This window comes from Callorhinchus milii, unplaced genomic scaffold, assembly GCF_018977255.1.
Source record: "Callorhinchus milii isolate IMCB2004 unplaced genomic scaffold, IMCB_Cmil_1.0 Scaffold10, whole genome shotgun sequence".
Taxonomy (NCBI): domain Eukaryota; kingdom Metazoa; phylum Chordata; class Chondrichthyes; order Chimaeriformes; family Callorhinchidae; genus Callorhinchus; species Callorhinchus milii.
The window spans coordinates 20,770,123-20,797,433 of NW_024704751.1; the positions used below are offsets into that span (position 1 = coordinate 20,770,123).

Consider the following 27,311-nt stretch of genomic DNA (forward strand, 5'->3'; position numbering starts at 1 on the left):
TAAAGACTATGTCAGTCAATTGGTGGATCGCTTTCCGGGATAAAAAATAATAGTAATAATTTGGTCCCTCAATCCACGATTCTTTGTGAGACACTGTTGTGCGCAATTTGCTGCCGGGTTTTGCCCACAAAATACACAGTCAATTAAATTTACAATATTCTGTGAAGCGCATTGAGAGTCTCGAAGACGTGATAAGGCGCTATTTCAAATAGAGTCCTGTAGCTCAGTGTTTAGAGCACTCGCTTTGCAAGCGAGACACCTGAGTTCAATTCCAGGCAGAGGGCGAAACCTTGGGCAAGTTTCCTTACTCCACACAGAGCCTAATAATAATCCCTCCAAAAACCCAAAACAATAATAAATTGGTCATTTTCAATCTATGACTGTTTGTGGGACATTGCTGTGCGCAATTGGCTGCCGCGTTCGCCCACAAATATACAGTCAATTCACTTTACAATGTGTTCTGTGAAGCGCTTTGGGACGTCCTCCCAACGTGAAAAGCGCTATATCAAATGCAAGGATTATTATTATTATTATTAAATGCAAGGATTACTATTTATTATTATAACTATCCAAAAATACCTGGTGCAAAAAAAAATCAACCTCCTGCAATAAGTAGCTATTTCAGGAAGCTGAAACACACTTAGAAAAGTAACATCCATTCACATGTCACGTGGCAGTGTTATTGGGCTGCCTGACAATCACTGAAAACCAGTTAGAAACTACCTCTACATCCAAAGACAGCACCTCTGACAATGAAGTATCAGCGTAGACTACAAGTTCCGAATCCCAGAGCAGGGCTTGAACCCACAACCATCAGACTCAGGAGTGTGAGCGTTAGCAAGTGAGCCGGGCAGCTGTTGGTCTTGCTGTGGGTACTGATTGGTTGCTGGTGGCAAACTGCATGGAGCGGGAATGTAAGAGTTATTTTCCTATTTCAGGTTCAAAACGGAAGTGAATTACGACACTCTGGAGGTCAGAGACGGCAAGTTCTATTCCTCGCCTCTGATCGGGGTCTATCACGGGACACAGGTGCCCCAGTTTTTGATGAGCAGCACCAATTACCTTTACCTCCTCTTCTCCACTGACAAAAGCCATTCCGATGTCGGATTTCAGATCCACTTCGAGAGTAAGTCACCAACCTCCCTCCACTGTCATGTCCAACACTTCAGTTACATTCCTCACTGCAGGGGGGAAACAACAACAACATTTTCACATCAGGAGGATGTCACCAAACACTTCACAGATCAGACTGTGAGCCTGTGCTGTGTGTGTGTGTCTAGGGGCCGGGGGGTGCAGGGGATGAAGAGAACCGAGGAGATGGGAGTGGGAAAGATGACCAAAACTGTGGCAAGAAATTAGGTTCCAAGATGAGTTTCAAAGATGAGTAAAGGTGGGAGGGAGGCAGAGGGAGTTAGCATTCTTTGATTCTGGGGGGGAGTTGGGCAGAATTTCATTCAGAGATGGTGGGGCAGGTCAGTCGGGGGAACATGAAACGGCCTGATGTTTGCTGAGCGGAGGGAGCGACCGATAGTGGGGGGGTTGGGGGGTGGCGGAATGTGGGGTGGGGGGAGGGCTAGTGAGAGTCTCTAACAGATAATAACTCAACGAACAATTCATTCTTTGCTTTTGCCTTGAAAACATTATTGTGCACAGCCGCCCTGCAGTGAGACTCATTGCTGAGCCAGAATTAGATATGTGGGATTCTTATTGTTTCTGTGATCTACATGGGGGAGATGGCAGGTTCCCCACTCTAGACGGATGCACAATTGGCCCCTTATAGGTGACTGATTACTCTAATCCTCGTCAGATGCATTTCCAGGCACATAGTCTGCAGCTTGGACTCTGGACAGAACCATTCATGAGAAAACGTCCTGTTTATTAAAAGGGAGGGATGTTGCTGGGGATTTGGGAAGCTTTTCTGGCAGATTCATAAGGGTTGAGGAACAGGCCGCTGTGTGTGTGCAGAGGTCCGTGTGTGATGGAGAGGAGCATTTTCTCTGGAACACACAGTTTTTCTCGGCAAGGCCCCACTTTCATTTCTTTTAAACAAAGAAAAACTTTCAAAACAGCAATAAAGATAGTCACATTGTACCTCTGCCATTCACACCATGGATTTTACTTTGACTTAAAGGCAGTTTTAATTATTCCATTTAATATTGTTAGTTATGGCAACTTTGCACATTGTACTTGTACAATGTACTTATAAATATTGTTGATGTTTTCACCTTACGTTTTACACTGCAATGTTATTTCTCTGCAAACGTTGTGGTGCTTTCTAAATGCAAGGGGGCTCATTTGCAACAACTGATACATGCAGAGTGGAATTAGCATTCAGCACCAGACTGACAGATTTGCTTCCGTGTGATCTTTAAGAAGCCTTTATCTGCACATTGGCACAAATAAACTGCAGATTTAGTGCTGCTGAAAAGACTGCAGGGGACTCGCAATCCCCTGTTGTTTTAGAATAAGGAGTGTTACTGATTATTCTCATTATACTGGCTCCAGTGCCCCTGAGCAGATACCCTGATGCTGATGCACCTTTAATCCGTGGCTAATTCGCTCTGTTGTTTGGTGCTCGGATCTCCCTGCAGTGTTCCAATAGCCATCTGTCCTGATCCACTCATCTCTTGGCTGTTCCAGGTGTGAAGCTACAATCCGACTCCTGTTTGGACCCGGGAATTCCGGTGAATGGCCAGCGCAATGGAAACCTTTTCTTCGTGAGCTCCTCGGTCACCTTCGGTTGCGATCCAGGATATACCTTAAGTGACGATGAGGCTCTTGTCTGTGAACCCAACTACCAATGGAGCCGCCCTTTGCCTAGCTGTGAAGGTACTGTACAGAGAGGAGCTCGGACAGGAGGAATCTGAGTCAGGGCCACATGTGCTATAATAATAATAATAATCATAGTAATAATAATAGAATCATAGAATATTACAGCACGGAAGGAGGCCATTTGGCCCATCGTGCATGTGCCAGCTCTTTGGAAGAGCTACCCAATCAGTCCCACTCACCCACTCTTTCCCCATATCCTTGCAAAGTTTTACTGTTCAAGTACCCATCCAATTCCCTTTTGAAAGTTGTTATTGAATCTGTTTCCAACTCCCTTTCATGATAATTATAATAATAATAATCCTTGCATTTGATATAGCACCGTATCACAATGAGACGTCTCGAAGCGCTTCACAGGATATACTGTAAAGTGGATTGACTGTGTATTTTTAGGCAAACGCAGCCATGACCCATTTTATCTGGGGGATTGTTGGGCAAGACATTAAGAGGGAGAAGCTCCCTTCTCTTTCAGAATAGCACCATGAGATATTTAAGTAGAGATGGGTTTAACCTCACTTTAATATCTCACCTGAAGTGCGTCACCTCTGACAATGCAGCACTCCCCCTACACTGTCCTGGAATGGACTCTGGACTCAAAGTCAAAACAAGAGTTAATGTAAAGTACGATGTGACATTTTGACATTTAAATCCAAGTTGTTTCCTTCTTCTCATGCTGCATTTTTTTTTGCTAGCTCTGTGTGGCGGCTACATCCATGGGTCAACTGGTACAATCCTGTCTCCTGGTTTTCCCGATTTTTATCGAAATTCCTTGAATTGCACCTGGACAATAGAGACTTCACACGGCAAAGGTAACAGTGAAGCGGTATTCCGAAGGGTAACTGCGAGGATATGGTCCCAGCCATTGATTTTTGTGCATTGTATTACCATCACCCTGAGCAACGACATTTAGTTTTAGGAAGTTGAGAAAGTCTAAAATGTTTGTTAAACATTTCAGAGATACAGACCACTTATTTTGCTCACATCACAGACTAGATAGATGGGCCAAATGGTCTACACTCTGTGTAAGTCTTTGTAACTCTATGTGTCTACAATTAACCTGAAGAAAAATCATCATCCTTTCCACTGTTCCCAGTTATTTTTAACTCTTAAGGTGTTCACATGTCTTTCTTCCTCTGCTTTGCTTCTGTGGCAATCTACTTTGGAAAGTGCAAAAAGGCTTTTTTTTAATTAAGAACTTTTGTTAATGACGTGAGGAAAAGACCTGAGATTGTGTGGCATTTTTTTAAAAAGTCAGTGAAAAGCCCAGAGTCTCAGGGGAGGCACAGGTCAGGCTGTAGGTCAGAAAGTGAGAGTGCAGAATAACTTGTCATTGTTTCTTCACTGTGGCTGAGTGATACTATCCCCAGTGCTCCAAGGGTTAACATTCATTGGACAGAACTGTTCCTGCATTTGCAATTGCAAGCACACAATGTGAGTCCACACAGAAGCTCTGAGGTTTTCAGTGACTGGCCAGCTGTCTGGCAAAGTTTACGCTCATTCCTCTGGCTCATCAGCTGAAACAACCAATGGGCCCCACAAAGTACTTCTGATCTAAACTGTCTGAATAGATCAAGCCTCTCCTCACAATCAATGTGTTTCCCAGCGTCTGCAAAGAGAAATGCAGTGGACAGTTCAGCACTTAACGTCTCCACAGGCAACTCAATTTGTCACATGTGTCCTTCGTGGACTTTTGATTGGAGGGGAAAAAATTCTCCCTGAAACCTCTTTGCTGATAACTTTAAGCCATTGATTTACTATTCTTGAACAATCTCCTATTGCAATTGAGATGAAGAGCAGCTTTTGTGGAGGAGCAAACACCATCATCAAAAAAATTGGGTCAAATGGCCTCCCATTGCGTTCATTTCTGTGGTTCTGTGCGACAATAATCCTGCTCCCAATCCATCAGCATTGTTAGACTCACACGCTGTGTCCCTATACTGCACCGTCTCCTCACTGAAGCGCTATAATCCCATTCCCCTGCTCATTCCCCAAATCCTTTTATTCTTTGATTATTTAAGGGTCCTTTAAATGATGTCATTGACTTGGCTTCAGCAGTCACAGGCCTTCTCCATTCTAATGTAAAACCATTTCTTCTAACTTTCCCCCTTTTATGCTCTTCTATGCTGACTAGTAAAGCTGCCACACTGTGAAGTGCTGAATGTGAAATGAAACTGAAATGTCTGCATAATTCTTTGATAACCAGTTGTCCCTTCATACGCATCTGAATCAGCAGCGTGGGGTAGAGATTGCTTATTCAGTCATCTGATCCAGGATTAGAGCAATGCACACCCACATGCTTGGAGAGAGAGTGAGAGAGAGAGAGCAAAATAAAGGGAGGTGCTGATAGAGACACCATGTAGAGACAGAAAGAGACAATGGAGCGAGAGAGAAAATAAGACATATAGAGGAGAAAAAAGTGCTGGAAGACCTGAAAGTGAGAGAGTGAGATGAGCACAGTGTAATACTTAAGTACATTGTTCACACAATGATCTGATGCCTACATTTGACATATTTCTTTCAGTCTGGTTACAGTTTCCCAGTGTTGCTGACTCCGCAATGACATGAGTGATTGATTAACACTCCACCACCTGTAGGAACAAGAGTGACTTTAACCAAGTCGGACATCTTATATTGAGTTTGACAGGACAGCGTTCAGCTGGCCAAAGCTCTGCCCAGTTGAGCGCTGTGGTTACCAATACATGCATTCGTCCTGTGTATAACCGATGTGATGTAATCTAAACTGAGCTGTTAATTACTTTCAAAGGCAGTTTTGAAACAAGTCTGTAACATCTGCCAGGGGTGTTTCCCCAGCTATCGTGTGATAAACGTACATCATCGCTAGGAACCACCAGCCTCATTGCTTCCCTATAAACTGGTTAACAAAACCTAACATGTAGGAGCAGGAGTAGGCCATTCGGCCCTTCGAGCCTGCCCCGCCATTCAATCATGGCTGATCTTCTAATCTAACTCCAGCTAATAACCTGACCCTGCCTTATCCCCATATCCCTTAATCCCTTTTGCAATAAGAAATCTATCTCAGTCTTGAATATAATAATAATAATCCTTGCATTTGATATAGCGCTTTTCACGTCGGGAGGACGTCCCAAAGCGCTTCACAGAACACTTGTTCAAGGACTGAGCGTCAACAGCCCTTTGGGGTAGGGAGTTCCATACATTCACCGCTCTTTGAGTGAAGAAGTTCTTCCTCAACTCAGTGCCAAAGGGCTGCCTCTGATTTTAAGGTTGTGACCCCTGGTTTTAGTTTCTCCAACCGGGGGTTTCTATAAGATCCCCTCTAATTCTTCTATATTCTAGAGAATATAGGCCCAAATTGGTCAGCCTATCCTCGTAACTCATCCCTTTCATCCCTGGTACTAACCCAGTAAATCTACACTGCACCCCCTCCGAGGCAAGTACATCCTTCCTTAAATGAGGAGACCAAAACTGGACACAGTATTCCAGGTGTGGTCTCACAGGGCCCTATACAGTTGCAGTAAGACTTCCCTACTCTTATACTCTAATCCTTTCATAATGAATGCTAACATACCGGTTGCCTTCCTAATTGCTGCTGCACCTGCAGACTAACTTTCTGTGATTGGTGTACAAGGAGACCCAAGTCCCTCTGGACACTAACACATTCCAATCTCTCCCCTTCTAAAAAATAACCCGCTCCACTGTTTTTGCGACCGAGGTGGATGACTTCACACTTCCCTACATTATACTTCATCTGCCACCTCCCTGCCCAATCACCTAACCTATCTATGTCTCGCTGCATTTTTTTAATGTCGTCCTCTGTGTTGCCACTTCCTCCTAGTTTTGTGTCATCCGCGAATTTAGATATATTAGCTTCGATGTCCTCATCTAGATCGTTGATGTAGATGGTAAATAGCTGAGGCCCAAGGACTGATCCTTGTGGCACTCCACTAGTCACATCCCGCCAATCTGAAAAGGACCCATTTATCCCTACTCTTTGTTTCCTTCCCGTTAACCATTCCCGAATCCATGTTAATATGCTCCCCCCAATTCCATGGGCCCTTATCTTTTGGACTAACCTTTTATGCGGCACCTTATCGAATGCCAAATAGACCACATCCACTGATTCACCTTATCCAGTTTACTGGAAATGTCCTCAAAAAACTATGAGATTTGTCAAACATGACTTCCCTTTTGTAAAGCCATGTTGACTTGGCCTAATTATATTGTGCCCTAAATACCGCACTACCACATCCTTAATCAATGATTCTAAAATTTTTCCTATCACTGATGTGAGACTAAGTGGCCTATAGTTCCCCATCTTTTCCTTTCAACGTCTTTTACGTGACATTTGCGATCTTCCAATCCATGGGGACTGTTCCAGAATCCGAGGAATTTTGGAAGATCAGACACAAGGCCTCCACTATCTCATAAACTCCCTCTTTTAAAACCCTGGGATGCAGACCATCCGGACCAGGGGATTTGTCACTTTTTAGTGCTAACAGTTTCCCGAGCACCAATTCTCTAGTAATGAAAATTTCCCTAAGTTGCTCCCTGTCCTTATCCCTTTGGCGCATCTCTATTGTTGACAGACTGGTTGTGTCTTCTCGGGTGAAGACAGATGCAAAGTACCCATTTAGGGACTCTGTCAACTTCTCCCGTCTCTGGCTGAAGTGGACCTACATTTACCCTCACAGCCTATTCCTCTTAATGTATTTGTAAAAACTTCTACAATCTGACTTAATGTTCCTCGCTCGCTTACCCTCATACTCCTTTTTCTTGCTCTCAATGAGTTTTTTAGTTTTATTTTGCTGGTTTCTAAAACTCTCCCAATCTTCAGATTTGCCGCTTTTCTTGGCAGTTTTATAAGCCTTTTCTTTTAATTTGATGCTTTCCCTAACTGCTCTAGTTAGCCACGGATGAATTGCTTTCCCTGTGGTACTCTTATTCCGCAAGGGAATATGCGACCGCTGAGAACTTTGCACTACATCTTTAAATATTTGCCACTGTTGGTCTACATTTTTACCTCTTAATCTTATTCTCCAGTCTATTTTACCTAAATCTTTCCTCATACCTACAAAATTAGCCCTATTTAAATTCAGAATACTTGCCTCGGATTTAACTATATCCCTCTCTAACTTAATGCAGAATTCAATCATATTGTGATCACTCTGCCCTCGAGGATTCTTAATACCTACACTGCCGACTCGCCCTGTTCCGTTACACAAAACAAGGTCTAGGATGGCCTGTCCCCAGTTGGTTCCTCGGCAGCTGCTCTAGCAAGTTCTCTCTCATACACTCAATGAACTCTTCTTCTGACCTACTTTTGCCGATTTAGTTTTCCCATTCTCTGTGGAGATTGAAATCACCCACTATTATCGCTTTACCTGTCGTACACGCTCCATTGATTTCTTGATTAATACCCAGTGCTATATTGTGATCGCTGTTTGGGGCTCTATAAACCACTCCCATTAATATTTTCTGTCCTTTTTTATTTTTTATTTCCACCCATATTATCTCGACCTCCTGGTCATCGGATTTCAGATCTTTCCTCTCCACTGCTTTTATTTTGTCCCTAATTAACAGGGCTCCCCCCCACCTCTTTTCCTACAGTGCCTTTCTTTCCTGTAAACTGAGAACCCTGGAATATTTAACTCCCTCGATCTCCTTGTAACCATGTTTCCGCGATGGCTACTAGATCGTACCCATATGTGTCTATCTGTGCCTTTAGTTCATCAGTTTTATCCTGAATGCTTCGCGCATTCAGATATAACATTTTTAATTTCCTACCATTTCCTCTACTCTCTGATCCCTTGTCTACTTTGCCAAAGCTTCTTACCCCTCGTTAACATATTCCTATTATCTGGCATGCTTATCTTTACTTTTTCTAATGCTAACTTATGGTTTCTCTTACTTATATATTTCCCCCCCTTTACTAGTTTAAATTCCTATTTATTTCCCTGTTAATTTGTTTAGTTAGGACATTTGTCCCAGCACGATTTAAATGCAGCCCTTTTCTCCGAAAGAGCTCTTTTTTCCCCCAATACTCGTGCCAATGGCCCATAAAAAGAAACCCCTGAGTTCCGCACCACTCTTTTAGCCGTGCGTTCAAGTCCTTAATTTGTTTGTTCCTGTACCAATTGTCGTATGGTACAGGCAGTATTCCCGATATTACCACCTTCAATGATCTCGACTTCAATTTGGACCCCAGCTCTTCAAATTCCCTTCTCAAGTCATCTTGGCCACTCTACCGATGTCATTGGTACCAATGTGAAGTACCACCAATGGATCCTTGCCCATATATTTTAAATTGTCCTCTAGCCCTGCCGAGACATCCTTCACCCCGGCCCCAGGGAGGCAACAAAGCCTTCTGGTCTTCTGGTTGGTGTTCCAGATGATTGTGTCTGTCTGCCTAATAGTCTCGTCCACAGTGACGACAATCATCTGCTCTTTTGCCCCAGTGTTAGAGGTTGTTTTTCCTGCCCCCTCACTAGCTTCCTTGTCGATACAAGTTCCAAGGATCTCATATCTGTTGTTCAAGGTTAATGCCGGATTTACTACCATTCTTTCGGTTGTCCCCCTGACCTCCTGACTGTCCATTGACCTATCCTGACCATAACCAATGTTGACTGTATATTCCCTCAGGGGAGTGACTGGCTCCAGGATGTAGCTATCCAGGAAGCACTCACTGACTCTGATACTCCGTAGTGTCTGCACCTCGAACTCCAGCTCTGACACTCTGAGCCACTCCGACACTCTGAGCCACTCTGACACTCTGAGCTGGAGCTGCCTCAGTTGCAGACATCTTCTGCAGATGTGGTCGCCCGCGGTCAGACTGTCCTCCATCAGCTCCCACATGTCACACTCCTCACATAACACCTGCCAGGCCATTGTCACCTCTTCCAACTTGAGTAAGTCAATCAACTTAAGTTGATTAAGTTAATTAGGTTAAGTTAATTAAGTTTTAAGTCATTCAAGGTGATCCAATTAAGTTGATCAAGTTAACTTAAACCAATCAAGGTAAGTCCGTGGTGTGCGATGTGTTGATAGTTGTTAGTTTACTGTTGATACTGACATCGCTCTGACGTCACTTTTTAAGTTTCCCGCTGTTTTTTTAAAAAAAAATTATCCTCTGACACTGCCCCTCGCTCTCCTCACCCCGCCCCGCCCCCACCCGCCCACCCCTCGCTTAGAGCACTCGCCTCGCAAGCGAGAGCACCCGAGTTCAATTCCTGGGCAGGGCAAAACCTTAGGCAAGTTCCCTTAATCCACGGGGCTCTGTTTACTTAGCAGTAAATTGGAACCCGGTTGTTAGTCAAATGGACCGGTCACTTTTCCGGGGGTAATAATCCCTTCAAAACAAATCTGTTATGAAATATGACAATTTACAAATTCCCTCCAAAAGTTAATGTTTAAGACTGGAAAGTGAGAGTTGGGGGGTGGGAAGGAGAGCTCCATGTGACCCACAGACCACACTTACTATTGCAATGTATGCCCTTTGTTACATAGAATCATAGAAATTATACAGCACAAAAGGAGGCCATTCGGCCCATCGTGTCTGTACCGGCTCTTTGAAAAGCGCTTACAAATCAATCCCATCCCCCGCTCCCTCTTCATAGCCCTGCAAACTTGTCCTCTCCAAATAATTATCTACCGCTTATAACCGATTTTCTCATTTAAAAACTGGTTCCTGTTGAACTGTACTTTCCCTTTCATATCTTCCTCTTTATTTGTATGTGTTTAAAAACAGTGGAAATCGCATTACTCTAACCAGTATTGCTCTTCCTGACTTTACTTTTGAACATTATTGTTATTAATAGTTATTATTATTGACTATTAATATTAATAATAACAAATAATTACTAATAATAGTTATTGTTCATAATTATTGTGAACTCTTGCATTTAATACCACGCCTTTGACATCAGGAGGACGTCAAAGTGCTTTATCTGATTCAGTGATTCAAGTGTTTAGTAACTGTGTTTTGTGTGTGGCAGCCAATTTACACACATTAACAGGCAGGAAGGTAAACTTCAGAGAAACTCAGAGGTACATTGGAGACTGGCCTACTCTCTGCTTGCTAGACCTGCTCTGTGTGGATTTGAAACCTCTAACCTCTGTCTCTCTCTCTCTCTTTTTATTATTTGAAATTAACTGAAGGAGCCCAGTTCACATTCCATACTTTTCACCTGGAGAGCCCTCACGACTATTTACTGCTCACTGAGAATGGAAGCTTTAGCCAGCCTCTGAAAAGACTCACGGGATCTAACTTACCACCTTTGGTCAGCGCTGGTCTCTTCGGGAATTATTCTGCACAGATCCGATTTATTTCAGACTTCTCCATGTCATACGAGGGATTCAACATAACGTTTACAGGTATACCAATCCTTATGTCTCTTGTGTGGGTTTGATTTAAGGGTCTCTGCGTTTCACTGGGGTTTCAGTCAATTCCTCAGAGTTTGGATTTTCAGTCGGTTTGCGCAGAGCTTTAATTTGGCATTGAATTTCGAGTCCCTGCTCTTCCCTCTTCCGGCTATCCCCTTCTCCTCGTTCTCCTCTCTTCCCTCTTCTTGCTCCCCTCTCCTCTCTCCTTGTTCCATTTACCCTAATACCATGTAGCTTGAAGCAGATGACTTTTGCCCCTGATTGAAGTGAATGTTATGAGCTGCATGACTCAGTCTAAGGTTTCAGATCAATGCGATGTTGCAAAACTGATCTAAGATTCAGCACAGATAGATGTACCTGGAGATAAACACAGCTGGAGTTTAATACGCCTGATTAATCCAGATTCATTATTGAGATTACAATCTTAGAATATGGGTTAGAGTTATTATTTATATTGCTTTCTTGTAAAATATGCTGATATTAAATCCTTTAACTTGTAATGAACATTCCTTTGCTTTGCTGCAATTTTATTCCAATTGTACTGATGTCCCATTGTTTGATTGTAACATTTATGTGCAATAATTAATATTACTAATAATATTTTTTTCACTTGATATAGCCTATAATGTAAAAACATCTCACAACACAAGACTGCAAATTGCTGTCAAGTGTAGTGACTGTGTTTTGTAGACAAACGCGGGAGCCAATTTGTGCACAGCTATGTCCCATAAACAGTCAAACAGAATGACTGATTTTATTTGGGGATGGTTGGCCAGAATTTCGGGAGAGACTTCCTTTGCAGAGAAACATCCCAGAACCCCTCCGCCTCGCCTCCTCCCTTGCCTCCGTCAAGTCCTGTCTCAAGACTTTCCTCTTCAACTGTACTTTCGATCATCTTCCCACCCCCATTCCCCTTGCCCACCACCCCTCTTGATTCCAACCCCCAGCTCAGATGCAAACCCTTCCCTGCCAGCACCTTGGGATGTCCTCCCAACAAGAAGCTGTAAAGTTGCAATGTTTTGTTGTTGAATAGTGCCATGAGCCTTTAACATCCACCTCAACCTGCACAGACGTTGCACAGACCTCAACATGGTTTAATGACTTATCTGAAGGATGGCTCTTCTGACAGTACAGCGCTCTTCCACTGCCCCCATCTCCCCACTGCCCCCTCTACTGCTCCTATCCCCCCTCCCACCCCACTGCCCCCCTCCCACCCCACTGCCCCCTCCCCAAGTACTGAATTGGAGCTCCATCCTTGACTGAATTTCTTGAATACATCTGTGGCCCGCTGATACCAATTAAACCAAGTGGTTTTGGTCTTCTGTCAAGTGTAATTTGTTTCATCTTTTTGCTGTTGTGAACGACTGACAAAGTGTTGTTTCCTGTAGAATACGATCTGGAGCCGTGCGATGACCCGGGTATTCCAGCCTACAGCAGCCGGAGCGGCCTCCGTTTCAGAGTGGGGGACACCCTGAGCTTCTCGTGTTTCCCCGGATACAGACTAGAGGGCGTGTCCAGGATTACCTGCCTTGGAGGTAGACGGCGTGTGTGGAGTTCGCCTCTTCCAAGGTGTGTTGGTAGGTGGTCACGTGCTTTAATTTCACTTGGGTTGAAATCTGTACTTAGTTCGGGAAGTGTGTGTATAACTGGACCAAGGTATCTATCTGCCAGCGGACAAACTTCTGGACATAGCCCCATACTTTGCTGGAAAGCCACAGCAATGGTAAAACTAATGACTATTTCTCGTTACCACTGGCACAATGCTGGCTGGCCTTCACAATGTGTTATAGCAACCATGCACCATGCCGCAAACTCTCCAGTGCAGCATTGCACTTGTGATTGCCCACCGGCTGAGCCCACTCTTCAGAGGCTCAGAATGAAGAGTTGTTTGGGAGTCTCTGTTTGGTAAGGATTTGGGGTAATACCCTACTGCTCGCAGCGTGGCATTGCCAGTGTCCTAGGAAATGTCTCCTGTCAGCCCTCTGAGCTTGTCATTTTAGCACAGAGCAGGGGGATGGGGATCAAAGGGTGAATACAAAGAATCAGATGAAATCGTCACAAAACCTAATGAACAGAGACTACAGAATATGGCATTGAGCCAGCTGAATTTATGTGACAAACGTATGGATCTTAATTAAGAAATCGTGTTAAAAAATCGCGCAAAATTCTCTTCCTCCCATTCCCTATAATCCAGGTTGTAACCAAGCTCACTCGCAACACAGCAGGGTTTTATTGCATCACAACAAACAAGCTGTTTGGACATTTTCTCTTGGAATAAAAATACCATCTAAGTGCCCATAATTACCATTTTTTGTAAAAAAAATTGATTTAACATCAGTGTTCCATGTGTAAGTGACTGCCAAAATCAGCCTCCGCAATGCCAACATTATTTCCTTAATGTTTTGCAAATTGCTTTGAAGTTTTTAGTACATTTTTGACTTAAGAGAGGTGGGGGAGGAGGGTAGAGGAATGGGGAGGAGAGGTTAGGGAGGGGGGAAGGAGAGGGAGGGAGGGGAGGAGAGCGAGGAGAGGTTGGGGAGGGAAATCTCTCTTCACTGTGACAATCACCCTCCCAGCAGTAATCTGGAGACCCAACCTAACACCCATCAGCAGAGTGAGTTACAATGATAATGAACAATAATGCTTACGTTTGATATAGCAGCGAAGATGGAGCAGAATGGAGTAATCAGGTTGCTTCGGTTTGTGGAGGTCATAGAGGTAGGGTGGGGGCGAGACCATGGTGGGATTTAAAGATGAGGATGAGGGTCTTGAACTCCATCAACAACAGCAAAATTACACGTTGTAAGCACCTTTCATATCAGGAGGACGTCCCAAGGCGCCTGGACAATCAATGTTTCTGACCCGAGCTGGGAGTTGTAATTGGGGAGGGTGGAGAGTAGGGGGGGGAAGGAGGGTGATCAAAAACACGGTCGAAGAGGGGGGTCTTGAGATGGGTCTTGAAGGAGTGAAGGGAAGGGGTGAGGCGGAAGGACTGTGGGATGGAGTTCTAGAGGGTGTGGGCAAAGTGGCTGAAGGCCCACCTATCAATTGTGGGGTGGGTGAGGCGGGGCACAAGAAGCAGGCTGGAACTCACTGAGAGGAGGGAGTGGGCAGGTTGGTAGGGGGTTAGGAGTTTGCAGAAGTAGATGGGAGTAAGGCCATTAAGGACTTTGAAGGTGAGGACCAGGATCTTGAACTGTATCCTCTGTGTGATGGGAAGCCAGTGGAGTCGGGCGAAGATGGGGGTGATAGGGTCATAGAGCCTGGTGCGGGAGAGGGTATGGGCTGCAGAGTTTTGGATGATCTGCAGCCTATTGGAGGGAAGAGTTGGGGAGGCTGACAAGCAGGGACTTTGCATAGTCAAGCCTGCATGTTTGAATGCGTATATGAGGGTTTTGGTGGCCTGCGGTGTGAGACAGTGTCAGAGCCAGGCGATGTTGTGGAGGTGGGGGAAGGCAGAGAGGGTCATGGCACGGATGTGGGGTAGAAAGGATAGTTGAGGGTTGAGGCTCTCATCCAGTACTTGAGGTCTGACAGACATTCTGCCAGGACAGGAATGTTTTTGGAGTCAAGGGGGAGGTAGAGAGATAGAGTTGGGTGTCATCCGCATACATGTGGAATAGACATGACCCCATGTCTGTGGATGATGTCACCAAAAGGGAGCATATAGATATTGAAGAGGAGGGGACCAAGGACAGAGCCCTGAGGAATGCCATAAGATGGTGCGGGGACTGGAGGAACAACGTTTGTGGAGATGAAGTGGAAACGATGTGAGAGGTACGATCTGAACCATTCAAGGACAGAGCAGTGAAGGTTGCGGTGAGAGGAGAGGCAGTGGATGAGAATAGAGTGGTCAATGGTGTCAAGCAGAGAGGTCAAGGAGGATGAGGAGGCATAGGGAGCCCTGGTCGCAGATGGACAGAATGTAATTTGTCACTTTGACCAGGGCTATTTCAGTGCTGTGGGCGGCACAGAAACCTGATTGGAGGGATTCGTGAGGGGAGTGGCGGTAGAGGAAGGAGCAAAGCTGAGAAGCAACAACTCGTTCCAGGATCTTGGAATGGAAAGGGAGGTTGGAGATGGGGCAGTAATTTGAGAGTAGGAATGGGTCCAGGGAGGGTTTTTTAAGGATTGGAGTGATGACGGCTGTTTTTAAAGGGGTGGGAACGGTACCAGTGGACAGGGAGAGGTTTATCATGTCTATGAGTAGAGGAGCAAGGAGATGGAGCTGGGAGGTAAGGAGAGGGGAAGGTATGGGGGCGAGGGAGCAGGTGGTCGGTTTCATGCGGGTTATAGTGTTGGTGAGAGAGGAGTGGGAGACAGGTTCAAAGGTGTGGAGAGAGGAATGGGGAGTGGATAGTAGACAGAAGGGTAGAAGCGGCTGAGCCGATCCCCTCGACTTTGGATTTGAGGAAGTCCAGCATCGGAGGTGAGGATGGGTAAAGCACAAGAGGGTAGGTGGAGGAGCCGGTTGGTGATGGAGAAGAGGAACCTGGGGTTGTACGTTTCTTGGAGTAATCGACGATTTAATGGAGGCGAGGGCGGAGCAGTAAGATTTGATAAGGTCCAGTCAGATCTGCCAATGTACCGTTAGGTTGGATTTAAGCCAGGTGTATTCAGCAGCATGCACCTGTACCTTAGGGAGTGGAGGTGGTTTGTGTACCTTGGTGACTTTCATTAGTAGAAAACGGTTCGGGAAGTGAGGGGAGCAAGGGAATCGAGGGAATCGGGAGTTGTGGAGGAGAATGACCGAGGACGGTAGATCAGCTGGGAGATTCATAGATTTATAGATTCATAGAATGTTACGGCACAGAAGGAGGCCATTCGGCCCATCGAGTCTGTGCGGCTCTTTGACAGAGCAACTGACTTTTATTAACCCCACTCACCAGCTTTCTCCCCATAACCCTGCAAACCTGTCTTCTCCAGATACCTGTCCAGTTCTTTCTTAAAAGCTGTTATCAAATCGGACTTCACTGCCCTTTCGGGCGGATCATTCCAAATTCTAACAACTCGCTGAGTGAAAACATTTCTTCTAACTTCTCTGCTTCTTTTGGTAGATATCTTAAGACTGTGACCACGAGTCACAGACACACCTACCAACGGAAACAGCTTTTCCCTATCTCGCCTGTCGAAACCTTTCATGATCTTGAAGACCTCTATCAGGTCCCCGCGTAACCTTCTCTGCTCTAATGGAAAAAGTCCTAACTTCTCCAGCCTGTCCTCATAGCTAAGGTTCCCCATTCCTGGTATCATTCTCGTGAATCTCCTCTGCACCCTTCCAGTGCCTTAATATCCTTCCTGAGGTAAGGTGCCCAGAACTGGACGCAGTACTCCAGCTGAGGCCTAACCAGTGTTTTGTATAGATTAACCATAACCAGATGGGGAGCTAATGGACATGGGTGAGGATGGTGCTGATGGTCTTGTGGAGCCTGATGTGGGAAAGGACACAAGCCTCAGGACTCTGGATGTTCTACAGCTTCCCAAGGGAGGAGTTGGGTAGTCCGGAGAGTAGAGAGTTGACACAGTCGAGTTTCAATGCAATAAGCGCATGGATTCGGGTTTCCATAACCTGAGGGTAGTAGTGGTCCAGGTGAGCAATATTTCGGTGTCTGAGCAGGTCAGAGCAGAAAGTTTGGTTTCAAGGACAGTTGGGAGTCAAACTAGACAACAAAGTCTTGCGCTATATCCACAAAGTAGAGTATGCGTCCATGATCCTGTCAGCGTCTGAGGTGAGAAGGTGCTGACGGGAGTCAAGCAGGAGGACCTCTGTCTTGTTGACATTCAACTAGAGAAAGTCAATGCTTATTCAGGGCAGTTGAGGTCCTGGAATCGAGGTATCAGGCATCATAAACAAAGCATCATGAACAGCTGGAAGTGAATTGCGGATTTTATCTGGGGGATTGTAGGTCAGGACACCGGGAGAGAGAAACTCCCTTCTCTTTAAATAGAGCCATAGGGTCTTTAACATCCACCTGAACAGGCAGGCAGCACCTAGTTTAACGTCTCATTTGAAGGACAGCATCTCAGGCAATGCAGCGCTCTCTCAGCACTGCACTGGAGCGAGAGCATTACCCTGAGCCAGGCTGACACCGTGACATTATCGTTTAACAGTCACTCCTTTGCACTAAGCCTTCCACATACGTGACCATCGTTGAAAGACAAATTAGGCGCATTATAGAGACTTAACTGTTACAGCTCTGGAATAGCTCAGCACTGACACAAAGTATTGACAAAGGATTCACTGCATCAGCAATTAACTGGCAATCATCAATTATTCAATTATAGTCACTTAACAGTTTTTTTTAAACAAGGTTGGGATTCTTAAATCTATGAGACCCAGACAAGCGTTTTTAAATCATGAATTTTCTCTCTATATGAAAGAGTCTATCAAATGTTTGATGTTGAATTCTCAATCATTAATTTATCACCAGAGGAAAAAAATATGTATAAATACAGAGGGTTGAAGGAACTACAGACTTGAAATTCCGCCTAGTCTCAGCCTGTGATATCTTTTTGCATATGATTTAAGATGGCCACACAGGATTGCTTACAAAATACACAGTCACTACTCCTCACAGCAGATCCTTAGAAGTGCTTGGAGATATGCTTCTGGTGTGAAATGCGCTGCAGCGAAAGCAAGGATTATTATTATTATTCACACGGGACAGTTTTTCAGTTCAGCCTTAATGTGAAAATATATTTTTACCGTTCTTAAAAAGAACGGCTGGCCTTCTAACTAAACCTGAATTAAAGGACTCGGTGAGATTTCAGGCATCCTGTGCGTTAGTTAATTTGAGTTTTTGTAAGTTATAAACATGCTTTTATTACAAGCAGCATCCAGGCACACTTGTGACATGAATGGTGAAAGCCTGAATTGAATGAAACCTTTCCAATGGCCCAATTAAGAATACAGATTTGATTTGGTTCATGCCTGGCAATGTCAGTCAGGCTGTTCAACTCCTTCACCTGTCCGGAGGGCGAGGCACAATTATTGGGTATCTTGGCAGATACTGTGTGGGACAGATACTCTGTCTCTCGCTTTGCTCTCTCGTGCTCTTGTTCTGCTCTCGCTCTCTTTCTTGCTTGCATTTGCTCACTTTCTCTGTCTTTCTCTCTCCTTCTACTCTCATTTCCTCATACACTTGCTCTCACTCTCTCTCTCTTACTTTTGTTCTTACTCTTGTACTCTCTTTCTCTATGATTTGTATGGTTTGTAGTAATCAGCCAATGCCTAATTAGTTCATATATTTATTTCACAAGTGCTCAGTAATCAACAATTAAGTAATTCCTCCCCCTGGAACTCCATCACAGATTCTCTCTGCCACACCTCCTCCCTCCCAGCCTAAAAATAACACCTTACAACATGTCACTTTAACTGCATTTCCCATCACCTTTCCCCTCCCTTAGCTCTGGCTGCCAGCCAACTTGAGCACTTTGAGACGTTCTTCTGACGCGAAAGGTACTGTATGAATGTAAATTGTTGTTTTTTTACACATTTTTAAAAAAATAATAATAATTTGGTCACTCAATCCACGACCGTTTGTGGGATATTGCTGTGCGGAATTGGCTGTCGCTCACAAAATACGCAGTCAATCCACTTCACAGTATATTCTGTGATGTCCTTTGAAACATAAGAACATAAGAAATGCTGGACGAAAAAAGACCAAGGTCCATCTAGTTTGCCTTCCACCTTCCCGATGGTCGCTTGCACATATGTCCCAAACTCCCTCTGTACTATATCCTATAATGTTATTTCCTAAAAGAAAACAATCTAATTTGTGTTTGAAAGAATCAACATTTACTGCTTCAACCGTCTCCCTAGGGAGCTGTTCCACAGATTCACTGTTCACTCACTTTGTTTGCGTAGATTCGTTCTGAATTTACTCTCTTCAATCGCTGGCCGTGTCCTTTGGTTTTACTATTCTGGACAAGTTGAAACAGCCTGTCCTGATCTATATTGTTTTGCCTCTTTGTTTTGCCCCTTTCCTTAAAGACAGCAATCACTTCGCCTCTCAATCTTCTTTTTTCCAGTGTGAACATGCCCAATTTTTTTAGTCGCTCCTCACAATCAGGTCCTTCCATTCCTCAATTATTTTGGTTGTTCTCCTCTGTATCTTCTCAATTTCTTCAATATCATTTTTGTACCGTGATGACCAGAACTGTACACAGTCTCTAAGTATGGTCTCATGAATGATTTATACAGTGGCAGGATTACCCCACTATTTTGGCTGCTATTGATCTTTTGATATATACCAACATTTAGTTTGCTTTACTCGCTGATACAGAACATTGTTTGTTGCAAGAGCTTCAATTTATTGTCAATCAGGAACCCCTGATTTTCCATACATATTATTTTCCTTCCATTCAAATAATAGTCCCTTCCAGGATGTGTTGTCCCCATGTGAAGTGCTTTACATTTCTCCACATTGAATTTCATCTGCCACCAATCTGCCTGATTCCCAAGTATGTTCAAATCCTGCTGTAATTGATCTTGTTCAGCTTTACAATCTACCACTTTCATTAGCTTGGTGTCATCTGCAAACATAGCATCTTCAAGATGTGATAAGTTGCTGTATCAAATGCAAGGATTATTATTATTTTATTATTACGATGAACAATCTTGGACCGGTTGATACTTGTGTTCCCAAATGTTTATTTGCTTCTGTTCTTCAGCTGAATGTGGGGCCTCGGTGACGGGAAACGAAGGGATCCTGCTGTCACCCAACTACCCAGCCAACTACAGCAACAACCATGAGTGTATCTACTTCATTCACACTCAACCGGGCAAAGGCATCCAGCTCAAAACCAGGACCTTCAATCTGCAGCAGGGAGATATTCTGAAGGTAAATCTGACCTGAGAGCAAACCTTAGCAGAGTAACTAACAAGGAAAGAACCTGTTGCCCAATCAGCACCTGATCATCGCTGTAACATCTCAACCTCCTTCACAGGGAATTACTGCCCAAACATAAGCAAGTTCATAGAATCCTAGAAACTTATATCACAGAAGGAGGCCATTTGGTCCATCGAGTCTGTACTAGATCTCAGAGCAATCTGTCCATTCAATCCCATTCCCCTGCCCTATCCCCATATCCCCTTAAGCCTTTATCTCTCATAACCCTCTCATACTTCTCTCTGGAAATCCGCGATGGACTCTACCTTTTCCACTTTACTCAGCAGGACATTTCCACCCAATAACTCTCTGAGTGAAAAACTTTCTCCTGAGCTCTCCTTTTACTCTTGTGTCTAGCTTATAACTACATCCCTCATCACTGATTGCTGTACCTGGAGTAGGGATCAGCTAACAGCCTACAAACCATAGTCACTACACTTGACAGGAAATCCTGAGAAGCGCTTGGAGATATTCTCCTGGTGTGAAGGGTGCTGTATCGAATGCAAAGATTAATATATATATTTCATCTTTATAATACTACTACTAATAATCCTTGCATTTGATATAGCAGTTTTCACATCTTCTCGATGTCTCAAAGCACTTCACTGAATATATTGTAAGGTGAATTGACTGTATATTTTGTGGGTGAAACGCGGCAGCGAACTGCGCACAGCAGCGTCCCACAAACAGTCATGGATTGAAGTGACCAATTTTTTATTGTTTTTTTTCTTGAGGGATTATTATTAGGCTCTGTGTGGAGTAAGGAAACTTGCCCAAGGTTTCGCCCTGCCGGGAATCAAACCCAGGTCTCTCGCTTGCAAGGCGAGTGCTCTAACCACTGAGCTACAGGATTCCACTCTATACTCATCTGGGAGGACGCAGTGGGAGGACTCCTTTTGGGGGGATTTAATGGGAGGACTCGGCGTTTTAAAAATGTAATTGTGTTGTTGTTGCCGTGGCTTAGCTTTGTTGGTGTTGTTTATTTTGTTCCCGCCGCTTGGCTACGTGCGTGACACAGGAGGCCACAGCGCCACAGTCAGCCGGTGCAGCCACCAGGTGTAACTGCAGGGTGTGTGTACATACACAGGCCACTGCTGTGTTTTGCCCACAAATATTCAGTCAATTCACTTTACAGTACATTCTGTGAAGCATTTTGAGACGTCTCAAAGACGTGATAAGGTGCTGTGTCAAATGCAAAAATTACTGTTAGGTGCTCTGTGACACACGATGCCACAGGGCCACTTCGACTCGGTGGCCACCACATGTAACAACAGGGAAAAACGCAAAACTGAAAAGAACTCATGAGCGATAGGAGATACCTAAAACAAATATGCCCATATCACTCCCAGATACAAGAACTTTCCAATGAGGTATACATCATGTCTCTACATCAATCGTTTATTGAGATCCTTCTTGAAGCGCAGACAGACATTGTCGTTTTATTAGTATGTAATAGATAGATAGAAAGAGATATACTGCTTTAAGGACAGAGCTCACTGGACAATGTGCTGTCATCATAATCATGTCACCTCTTTTACTGCAAAGCTTGGGAGAGCCTTGTTGACATGGTTAAATAAACTCAGCAGCAGCCTCCAGGTGTGTGTGGGTGGGGAGGGTAGGGAGGAGGTAAGTGGGGTCTGAACTGGCTCCAAGGTGACATGTTTGGCTACAGAATGTCAGAATTGAGCCAGCCCTCTGGTTCGGCCTCTCATCTAGTTCTTGAGCTGGGTGGGTCTGCAGCACTCCAGGGCACTGCTCATGACAGCACAGTCAGCCTGGCTCATCGACAGGACCTGGAAGGGGAGACCAGTCACTGGAGGCAGAGAATCCTCCGACTCAGCTTCCTTTAACCCTGCAAGCAAAGTCCTAACAGGTAGGGTGCTGCTAGCTGGACAAGTAGCAGGAAACTTGCCAGACAGTGCTCTCAATGTCAAGCTATGTGGTTTTAGCTGGTTAGAAACCAGCAGTTACAGGAGCGTACACTCTGGCGTCCCCAAGCCTTCGCTCTTGCCAACCTGAGCCTAATGCTCTCCAGAATTAGGTAAGCAGGATGTGTCCCTCCAGGGAGAGAGTGCACATTCCATTCCAATAAACATCTGGAATTTCCATGTGTAGTTGGGATTCATGGAATTCTCAGTTTGGTTTGGAGACTTTTAAGCAACGGTGATGGGATTCCACATGTGTCAGACACCCGGCTGACCAAAAAAAAAGCTGCTGGAAACAACTGGCTGTTGCTCAACACATGGAAACTTCTCCTTGTAATTCTGACACAGGTCTGGGATCAATCACGGGTTGGTGGGTGGTGAAGAGCAGGGAGTAAACAGCAGAGTAGCTTTCACCGGATGAGTGATTGATGTGAGCGCAATGAGTAGTGAGCGTGACCCGCCACTCACACTGGGTGGGTGGGGTAAATGATCACAATCCCCAGTGTCAGGGCAACTGAGAACACACTGACTGGACAGTGGTAACTAGGCCAATCTTCCTGAAGCTTTGTCAAGCAGGTGACTTTGAGCAGGATGTATGAATAATCACTTGGAAACATTAATCACTGCAATTACACAGGTAATTATTCACCACGTGTCACTGCCAGCAGTTTGGTTACAGTTAAACCAGGTGCAGTTTGAAAAGAAGGAAATTGGAAGCTAAATCCTGCCCTGTGATTAATCACGTAATGACGGGGAGATAGTCCATGGTTTGAAGGAATGCCACACCATTGTGTTTTTTTAATTTAAATTCAAGATAAAGTTAAATTGTAACTTTATCTCCTCTGTCGGTTGTCAAAGGCCCCTCCACGCTACTCATGTGCAGTGTAGATTATTGATTAAATCAGATTTTATACGCCTTATACAGTTTGCGTATAACTCGGACTTCAATTAAGTCATATTAAATGGTATGGTCCCAATTGATACCACTTATGTGAGTTTTACCTCATAGCGCCCTTCACATAGTTGGTGTCTCGTAGCACTTAACAGCGGTGTGGTTTGACTCCGAGCTGGAATGGGAGGAGAAGTGACTGGAGGAACAGTCAAAGGGGAAAGTTATCAGGTGTGATTTGATGAAGGGCAAAGAGGGGGCAAGACGGAAGGAATGACGAAGGGAGTTCCAGAAATTCGAGGCGTACAGAGACATGGCAGGAAAATAGGCCAAGCTAATCTTTGCCTGTGTTTATATTCCATAGGGCCTCCACCCCTCCTATTTCCCTCTCGTATTCTGTTCTCTTTCTTGTATGCATTGATTTTCCATTTAAATACGTTTGGTACTTTATGCCTCGATCGCAATCCAGCAGTATGTTCCACACCCTCAACATCCTCTGTGTCAAGAAGTTCCTTCTAAACTCCCTGTCAGATCTGGTACTGGCGAGCTTAGATTTATGTCCCTCATTTTGGATTCAAATGGAAATGGTTTATTAATGTCCGCTATATCAAATCCTCATGGCTAACGTTGATTTAAGCTCAGTTTTGTGACTTGTGTAAGCACTGATAAGAACGGGGTTAAAACATGTCCAGAAGATTTCATACAGAACCACCAGTGGTCATCGTCCTCCTGGCTCAGTGTCAGACTTCACCACTGTCAAGCGCTCTGGGATGCTACCCCGCATGAAGAGAGCTATATAAATGCAAGTTGTTGATGTTGTCCCATCACTTGCAGCGAGTTTCTGACCACGGGCACGGAGAGGGAAAGAGAGTGTGTAACCCACAGCGCTCTGCCCTCTGCTGTGGTTCTAATAAACATGGTTTTCAGGTAGCTGTGTGGTGATGATGCCATTTGCTCCCTGACAAGTCTCTAGATAGCTGTAGCCCTCTCTTTCCTCTCTCCCTCCCTTCCCTCCCTCTCTCTCTCCCTACTTCCTCAGTCTCCTTTCCCTCTGCTCTCCTCCCCACCTGTGCCCTCCTCTCTTCCAATTCTGTTATCCAGCTTGTTTCTCGCTTCCTCTGTCCCACCACCTCGCTGAGTGTCCACCAAAAGCCTTAGAAATTCTTTCTTTTAACCACGGTCAGGACTTAAATCTTTCCATTCTCCTTCCCTTCCCTTGATCAGTGAAGTACTTCAAGACAGTCATTCTCTGCCAAAGGTATGAGAACTAGTTGCTGTGGTTCCTATAACCGTGTCTTGTCTTCTTGCACCTGCAGATTTTTGATGGGAAAGACAGCTCCTCTCGGTTGCTGGGAACATTCAGTGGATCAGACATGTTGCACGTCACCTTGAACAGCACCTCCAGCAGCCTGTGGCTGGAGTTTATTACAAACGCTGGAAACACAAGCAAGGGATTTGAGCTACTCTTTTCCAGTAAGTCATGGATTAAGGATGTTAAAAGCGCATTAAGGTGGCTCGCTGTCTGCACGAGCGATTGGAGCATCAGTGATATAGAGGAGGAGATGACACCATTGTCACAGACACAGGAAGTCCTTCACTGTCTGATACACAATACAAATTGATATTCTTTACTGTGATCAGCAAAAGGGATTTCATTCCGTCACATGTACTTTTTATTTAGGAGACAGTACCGCAAAACACTCAGATCAGCCGACAGCTGCTCTCTGGGGGATTCACTGTTAAGTGCTTATTGTTAAGCAGCAAAGGCACTCTTACACACAGGAACGTCTCCTGGTATCGCTGAGGTCAGACTGATCAACCAATCCTCACAACCATCACAGAGCAAATGGTTAATCTCAGTCTCCTGCATTCACTCTCCCCACACCCCCACCCACACACACACACTGATATACTCACACACACACACACACACACCGATATACTCACACACACACACACACCGATATACTCACACACACACCGATATACTCACACACACACACACACACACTGATATACTCACACACACACACACTGATATACTCACACACACACACACACTGATATACTCACACACACACACACTGATATACTCACACACACACACACACTGATACACTCACACACACACACACCGATATACTCACACACACACACTGATACACTCACACACACACACCTTATACTCACACACACACACACACACAGATATACTCACACACACACACTGATATACTCACACACACACACTGATATACTCACACACACACACTGATATACTCACACACACACACACTGATATACTCACACACACACTGATATACTCACACACATACTGATATACACACACACACACACACACTGATATACTCACACACACTGATATACTCACACACACTGATGAACACACACACACAGATATATTCACACACACACACTGATATATACACACACTGATATACTCACACACACTGATGAACACATTCACACAGATATACTCACACACACACACTGATATACTCACACACACACTTGTACACCTCACACACACACTCCCGCACACAACCTCCCACACACTCACATCCCCCCTACACATGCGCCCCCCACACCCAGACACACACACACATCCCATACACATTCCCTCCCATCCCCGCACACATGCACAACCCAACACACACATAAACCCAGTGAAGATTCTCATACCTCAACACGTTCACCATTCACCCCACGCCTAATCCCCATTAATTCCCCGACACTGACACCCCCAAATTTCTGAGCCAGAAAAAAAAACATTTTTCTTAAAAATACGATTTTTTTTTAAAGTCTCTCAGGTTTTAAAATCCTTATTAAAGACCTGCCTCTCTGACTGGGCAATCAGCGAGCCGTCCAGCTCAGGCTCACGCTCCATCTCTGAGGTGATCATTTCTCTGTGAAAGACGCTGTTTAAGCGCAACTGGTTGTTGTTGTGACACCAGCTGCTTAGTTCTGTGCAGTCAGTGCCATTTGATATTTGAGTCATGACTCGTGCTTGTTGGGAGACGTGCTTTTTTTTTGTATTTTTCTCTTGTTTTCCTGGGCTCCTGATTAATTAACAGGGGGTCGTGCAGGCAGGCGATCTGCAAAAGCGCCCGCTCTTTGCCAAGCTCCCGATAGCATGGCAGCTAGCCCCAGAAAGACGGTGCTTGGTCATTTACTAGGTGAGAGCGGGCCCCACTGAACAAGACAGTCCAGTCAGGGCCTCAGTCAGTGCATGTTGCACTCAAGGAGTCGCAACACTGATCTTTGATTAAAAAACATTGAGTTTTCAGGCCTCGACCGTGTTGTTCTTGTGGGTCCGTCAACTCTGGACTTTCTCTCCACGAATGTGCCGTGATCATGTCTCCTAAAGCATGGTTCAAAGTGAGCATCACGTTCTTCACAAACGATGAGGAACCTTCCCTCCAGATCTGCGCGTTCCCCTTGTGTAGTCCAGGGTTGTGTTTGGAATTCCAACTTGATGTGTTTCATTTGCAGGTTTTGAGCTGATAAGGTGCGAGGACCCTGGGATGCCGCAGTTTGGCTACAAGATTCGGGATGAGGGTCACTTTGCGGGAACGGGTGTTGTGTTCGGCTGTGATCCCGGCTACACTCTGCACGGTGGCTCCACTCTGACGTGTCTGACTGGAGATCGCAGAGCCTGGGACAACGGGCTGCCTTCCTGCGTAGGTAAGATATCAGACATGTATTTAGACTATCTCAATCCAGAGAGGTGTGTTGGGGCCGTCAAACACACTGGGGTCCATTCACTGACTTGACTTTATTGATCAAAACTTCTCCAACAGCTGTACATGTGTGTGTAGCAAGTTATTGCGAAACAAGCTCTTAACATTACGGAGTGGTGCCGCAGTAATGGATCTAATGGGAAGATTTCCAATTCGCTGCAAATGTCAATCATCTTTAATCAGATTAGGACCCATGTTCTCGCCTTGGGGTCAGAGGTCATGTGTTTCAAGTCTCACATGGGGACTTGGAGCTCACAGTCTAGGCTGACGCTGCAGCGCAGTGCTGGGGCAGTTAGTGCTGTATTGTTGGCGGTGACATCCTTCAGACCATCTGTCTGCCTGTACATTAAAAACTCTGTGACATCGAAAGAGAAGGCACTTTCAGGTTGAAGCCTGGAGTTCCAGAGAGTGGGGCAGCGAGGCTGGATGCAGGCTGGGTGGAGATACGAAGCAGGATGCTGCTTGCTAAGCAAAGGGAGTGACTGAGTTGGGACTGGTTGAAGGGTGTAGAGAGGTATGGGAGAGGGGAATAGGAAGAGGAAGGAGGCTCATGTGGAACATAAACACTGGCACAGGCTTAGTGGGCTGAATGGCCCGTTGCAACATTTTTTGTAATGTGACTCTGGGATAAGGTGCGGTAGAAAGGTAAATCTGTTCA

General features: G+C 44.9%; 1 protein-coding gene across 1 annotated transcript in view; it reads left to right on the forward strand.

Moving 5' to 3' along the window:
* csmd2 (CUB and Sushi multiple domains 2) overlaps positions 1–27,311 on the forward strand; it is a 696,667-nt gene that overhangs the window by 556,153 nt on the left and 113,203 nt on the right. Inside the window, exons 17-24 of the mRNA XM_042338904.1 lie at positions 939–1,126; positions 2,641–2,829; positions 3,522–3,638; positions 10,963–11,178; positions 12,576–12,764; positions 19,861–20,030; positions 24,209–24,365; positions 26,406–26,597. Of these exons, the coding sequence (XP_042194838.1) occupies positions 939–1,126; positions 2,641–2,829; positions 3,522–3,638; positions 10,963–11,178; positions 12,576–12,764; positions 19,861–20,030; positions 24,209–24,365; positions 26,406–26,597 (1,418 nt within the window). The remainder of the gene's footprint in view (positions 1–938; positions 1,127–2,640; positions 2,830–3,521; positions 3,639–10,962; positions 11,179–12,575; positions 12,765–19,860; positions 20,031–24,208; positions 24,366–26,405; positions 26,598–27,311) is intronic.